Source organism: Microcaecilia unicolor, chromosome 6 (genome assembly GCF_901765095.1).
Source record: "Microcaecilia unicolor chromosome 6, aMicUni1.1, whole genome shotgun sequence".
Lineage (NCBI taxonomy): Eukaryota > Metazoa > Chordata > Amphibia > Gymnophiona > Siphonopidae > Microcaecilia > Microcaecilia unicolor.
The window spans coordinates 344,870,838-344,876,837 of NC_044036.1; the positions used below are offsets into that span (position 1 = coordinate 344,870,838).

Genomic DNA, 6,000 nt, shown 5'->3' on the forward strand with positions numbered 1-6,000 from the left:
TAAGTCTGCCCTCCCCTATCCTCGCCTCCCAACCACCACCCCCTCTCCCATCAGCGGCTCTGGTACAGACCGTATAAGTCTGCCCTCCCCTATCCTCGCCTCCCAACCACCACCCCCTCTCCCATCAGCGGCTCTGGTACAGACCGTATAAGTCTGCCCTCCCCTATCCTCGCCTCCCAACCACCACCCCCTGTCCCATCAGCGGCTCTGGTACAGACCGTATAAGTCTGCCCTCCCCTATCCTCGCCTCCCAACCACCACCCCCTCTCCCATCAGCGGCTCTGGTACAGACCGTATAAGTCTGCCCTCCCCTATCCTCGCCTCCCAACCACCACCCCCTCTCCCATCAGCGGCTCTGGTACAGACCGTATAAGTCTGCCCTCCCCTATCCTCGCCTCCCAACCACCACCCCCTCTCCCATCAGCGGCTCTGGTACAGACCGTATAAGTCTGCCCTCCCCTATCCTCGCCTCCCAACCACCCCCCCCCTCTCCCATCAGCGGCTCTGGTACAGACCGTATAAGTCTGCCCTCCCCTATCCTCGCCTCCCAACCACCACCCCCTCTCCCATCAGCGGCTCTGGTACAGACCGTATAAGTCTGCCCTCCCCTATCCTCGCCTCCCAACCACCACCCCCTCTCCCATCAGCGGCTCTGGTACAGACCGTATAAGTCTGCCCTCCCCTATCCTCGCCTCCCAACCACCACCCCCTCCCCCATCAGCGGCTCTGGTACAGACCGTATAAGTCTGCCCTCCCCTATCCTCGCCTCCCAACCACCACCCCCTCTCCCATCAGCGGCTCTGGTACAGACCGTATAAGTCTGCCCTCCCCTATCCTCGCCTCCCAACCACCACCCCCTCTCCCATCAGCGGCTCTGGTACAGACCGTATAAGTCTGCCCTCCCCTATCCTTGCCTCCCAACCACCACCCCCTCTCCCATCAGCGGCTCTGGTACAGACCGTATAAGTCTGCCCTCCCCTATCCTCGCCTCCCAACCACCACCCCCTCTTCCCCCCAATTTCAGCTAAGCTTCTGAGGATCCATTCCTTCTGCATGTGGGATAAAATGCCATAAATAAGTAAATAAATAGAAACTTCCATTGAGCTCCTGATTCTCATAACATGTGAAGATAGTTTGATGGTTTTCTAATCAAATAAATCCAATTTGGTTCATGAACTCACATGTATTGCTTTTGCAATTTGATAGAAAGGTTTTAGGTATATTATAACACCAGAAAAAGGGTAAAGTAAGTAATTAAAAAAAAAATGAATTCCATGTCTAAATATCAAAACTCAAAAATAAGAAATCATGTCATACATAAACCAAGACTTGAACATAGAAAAATTAATGCTGGGATCAGATAAATGTCCTTAAGCATCCCCCCTCCCTCCAAAAAAGTAGTAACTGGACTGAAGGTACAATCATTCACCAGATATTTTTAAAAACCTTTTCATCAAACAGTTAAGTCCCATTATCTATGTAATTCAACAGGTCCCTGTGTAGACTGCAACAGTCTGAGCCTGTCCAATTATCCACTGTACTTCTGCAGCCATAAATGAAAACAAGTCTTGCTCTTGTTCTTCAGGGCGAGCCGGCTCTCCTTCCTCCCTCCCCCGAGCTACAGGGTCCAGTGTACATACCTGAAGAAGGCAACACCCTGGTGGTCCAGTGGATTCTTCGGGGCAGGCAGGAAAGATCGCCAGTCTTTCCTGCCCGCTGCTGGCGCTGACTCTGCTGCTGAGGCATCGCTCTTCAAAATGGCCGCCGAGACTTACAAGGGCTAGGGTTACCATACGTCCGGATTTCCCCGGACATGTCCTCTTTTTGAGGGCATGTCCGGGGCGTCCGGCGGATTTTGCCCGCGCCCACGTTTGTCCGGATTTCTGGACAAACGCGGGTGCGGGCAGGCGCGCGCGTGCGTGCGGTGGGCGCGCGATCGGCGCCGTGGGTCGTGACCTGGTCTCCCATCCCCTCCCCTTCCTTACCATGTTCCCTGGTGGTCTAGTGACGTCTTCGGGGCAGGAAAGAGCCCCCTCTTTCCTGCCCGGAGCGCTGCCTCCCCTGTCTATCATCCTTCTCGTTGGGGATTCAAATGGCCGCCGAGATTTGAACTCTCGCGAGGCCGCTTCAACTCTCGGTGGCCATTTTGAATCCCCAGCCATACCGAGGAGGATGCAGCAGGCAAGGGCAGGCAGCGCTCCGGGCAGGAAAGAGGGGGCTCTTTCCTGCCCGAAGAGAAGACGCTACTAGACCACCAGGGCTAGATAGTAAGTGAGGGGGGGAGGGGACTATGTGACGGGGGGGGCGTGGCGGAACCCGACCTGAAGGGGGCGTGGCATGAGGCGTGGCAGGGGCGGGGTAGGGGGCGTGACATGTGTCCTCTTTTTCAGAGGACACAAAATGGTAACCCTAACAAGGGCGGCCTCCAAGACTTCAGCAGTCTTGGCGGCCATTTTTAAAGAGCAATCCAGCAGCAGGGGAGGTTCAGCTCAGCGCCGGCAGCAGGCAGGGCAGGAAAGACTGACGATCTTTCCTGCCTGCCCCGAAGAATCCACTGGACCATCAGGGTGTTGTCTTCTTCAGGTATGTACACTGGACTTGGAGCCTGGGACCCTGTAGCTCGGGGGAGGGAGGGAGGAGAGCCGGCTCGCTCTGAAGAACAACCGGCTTGCAAGATTCTAAAAAATTTAACAATTGGCTCTTGCGAGCCGGCTCCAGCACACCACTGCCTACCACTGTTCCCTCGCAGCAGTGACAGTCCTGAGTCCCACTGAACCTCTCCCCAGTCTCCGGCAGCAATGGTAAGACTCTTGCAGCTCCCTAACTCACCACAGACTCATAAGTACATAAGTATTGCCATACTGGAACAGACAAAAGGTCCATCAAACCCAGCGTCCTGTTTCCAACAGTGGCCAATCCAGGTCACAAGTACCTGGCAAGATCCCACTTCTAATGCTGCTCTTTCCAGATCCATAATTGCCCAATGTGCGCACAGACAGCCACCTTACCAAAAGTCCTGGCCACAGATGAAGCCACACTAATGTGTATGAAGGGGCAGATAGATGCTCCCTCCCTCCCTTCTAGAAACTCTCGCATTCCATGAAATGCTTTAAAAAGGGAAAATACAGGTTTTTCCTAGCTTCTAAAACTTTGCTGCCACCCAGGTTTTCTAAACATCCCCCCCCCCCCCCCCCCCCCCACACTTTGCTACATGCTCACACCTCTGGTACACGATTTCTTTTGCTCAGGTATGAACCAGGAGCATAGCTACGGGTGGGCCTGGGTGGCAGTGGTGTAGCCAGACCTGACATTTTGGGTGGGCCCAAAGCTAATATGAGGGGGCGCTATAGGCTCAATATTCAAAACTATTTAACTGACCATGAACCCCCCCCCCCCCCCCCCACACACACACAAACACATCCATCCCTGTAGCCCGGCATCAGCCCTACCCTTCCCTACCCCTCCCCCACCCAGAAGCATCGTTAAATATAAAAAAAAATTTTTAACATCCTTAGCACTACAGAGCCCCACCCAGAAGCCCGTCAGCATTACACAATTTTTACCTGGGCTTCAGCTTTTCCTTCCCTACAGAGGTCTGCTGCTGCCCCCGATCAGGCCCGGCTTGATTGCTGTTTAGTCAGAATGCAGGTGGTGCACTCTGGAGAGGAGGGCTCGAGATCACCAAGCTGCCTTCTCCAGTGCCTGTGGCTATGGCATATAGTGGGACTTTAGAGTGCATTGCCCATGCTCATCTACTTGTACCCCCCCCCCCCCCCGCAACACCTTCATGTAATGGTGACAGCTGCCCAGTGGCCCCACGGCCCACCTGCTCTAGTCTGCCATAGCTTGTGTCTCCCTCATACCATCACGAGCACAGCATTCGACCCAGAGAATTGCTGCAGGTTTTCTGGGGGTCAAGTGCTATGCACATGACGGTGTGGAGGGAGACCCCAGCTGTAGCAGACCGTGCAGGCGGGTCACTGGGCAGGTGTCACCATTACATGAAGTCTGCAGCAGATCCTGAGGTACCCCGCCCGCATCATCCACTGAAGCAGGTCCCCATCCTGCGCCCCGATGCACGACTCCCGATGGACTCCCAGTAAAGACAGGGAGAGCTGCTGGACCGTCATGGAAGCTGCCTTGCACAACTGCACGTGACTGAATGTGGCTGTGCAGACAGGCACTGATTAGTGTCAGACTGGGTGGGCCTGAACCGAGATTGGGTGGGCCTGGGCCCACCCAGCAAGGGCATAGCTATGGGCTGATGCCAGGCTACAGGGATGGATGGGGGGGGGGGGTAGGGAAGGGTAGTTAGGCGCTTAAACACTTTAACTAGCCAGGAGCCGTTAGCTATATTAGCTCAGGGCCCACCCACAATGTCAGGTCTGGCCAAGCCACTAGTATGAACATGTATGTCTGCGTTGTGTGTGTGCCCTGCTCTTCTCATCACTGCTGTCCTCGTCACTGCTGCAGGTCCAATCTGAGCTGCTGAAGACCTGGAAACGCTGGAAGGTTGGGAAGGACATTGAAGAGGCATACAGACACACGTACACCACTAGAACTGGGATTAACAGCATGACTGATCAGTATCAGCTGGTGAGCAGTAATGGGACACACAAGGACTCCAGTGCACACGTCTTCCAGCACACAACGGAGCACCTCACCCTCAGCGAGCAGCCCCAAAGCTATGGCTTTCTGGAGACTGCTGAAAGCAGCTCATGAACAGTTTGAAAAAGCAAGAGGACGAGAGGAAAAGGCACAGCTGTTCCTTAGGGGGAGAGGTTTGGGGGATGTCAACCGCAGTGACCTTCTGCTGCTCCTCCAGGATTCCCTTAGGGTAAGATTTGTTGGGAAAGGCAAAGTCAGATGGTGAACACCTTCCCAGCTCTTTCACATTCAGAAGTACTGAGTTCCAGGCCCCATCTATTCGTTGTGACGTGTAACTGCAGGATGAATCTCCCAGGAGAGTGTGAACCTTGGGACTCTTTGCCAAGCAGTCCAGCTAATAGGAGGAGAAAGGCTCCCTGGTAACTGAAACTGTACCTTCTTTCCTGCACTGGAAACTAAGGTCATCATAATGACCTGGAACAAAATCAAAGTCCAATCTGTACTTGCGTGTCCTTTCTGTTGTAATGCTGTCAGTGTAGCTGTACTGGTTCCATTTGTGGAAACGTGTCTCTTTGTGTGTCATAGATGCAGGCATGTGCCTGAGTGTGTTGTGGGAGGAAGACAACTTTCTCTAACTCCAGCACCTGATATATCTGAGGAGACGTAACCATCAATGTCTGCATTTGTTTAGATGGGATTTTCTGGACGTCAATATTAAAGCATTCCCTTGAGACAACTCCCTTCCTTCCTTCCCCTTTCCTGGAGATCTCCCAGTGCCCTGCTCTGATCCTGTATAACACCACTGAAGCACCAGTGTAATGGGAAAGGACCATCGCCATGTATTATAAAGATTCAGCTCAATAACAAAAAGGGTTCCATGTCCTATTCTAAGACATTGTGGGTCAATATTAAAAACTGCTTATCCAGAAATCAGTACCTGCTATCAGATTAAGGGCTCCTAATCAGGATATTCAGAGGCACTATCGGGATAGCTTCTCTGAATATCCTCACAGACCCCCTCTGTACTATCCGGATAGTGTTTCTGAATATCCTCACAGACCCCCTCTGTACTACCCGGATAGTGACTCTGAATATCCTCACAAACCTCCTCTGTACTATCCGGACAGTGACTCTGAATATCCTCACAGACCCCTCTCTGTACTATCCAGATAGCGTCTCTGAATATCCTCACAGACCCCCTCTGTACTATCCGGACAGTGACTCTGAATATCCTTACAGACCCCCCCCCCCCCCCCCGCACTATCCAGATAGTGTATCTGAATATCCTCATAGACCCCCTCTGTACTATCTGGATAGTGTTTCTGAATATCCTCACAGACCTCCTCTGCACTATCCGGATAGTGACTCTGAATATCCTCACAGACCTCCTCT

At 53.2% G+C, this 6,000-nt stretch overlaps 1 protein-coding gene across 1 annotated transcript in view; it reads left to right on the forward strand.

Annotated features, from left to right (window-relative positions):
• Window positions 1–5,755, forward strand: part of GCGR (glucagon receptor) — a 109,127-nt gene extending 103,372 nt beyond the window's left edge. The window contains exon 14 of the mRNA XM_030205156.1: window positions 4,474–5,755. Within this exon, the coding sequence (XP_030061016.1) occupies window positions 4,474–4,722 (249 nt within the window). The 3' untranslated portion in view covers window positions 4,723–5,755. The remainder of the gene's footprint in view (window positions 1–4,473) is intronic.
• Window positions 5,756–6,000: the final 245 nt, after the last annotated feature.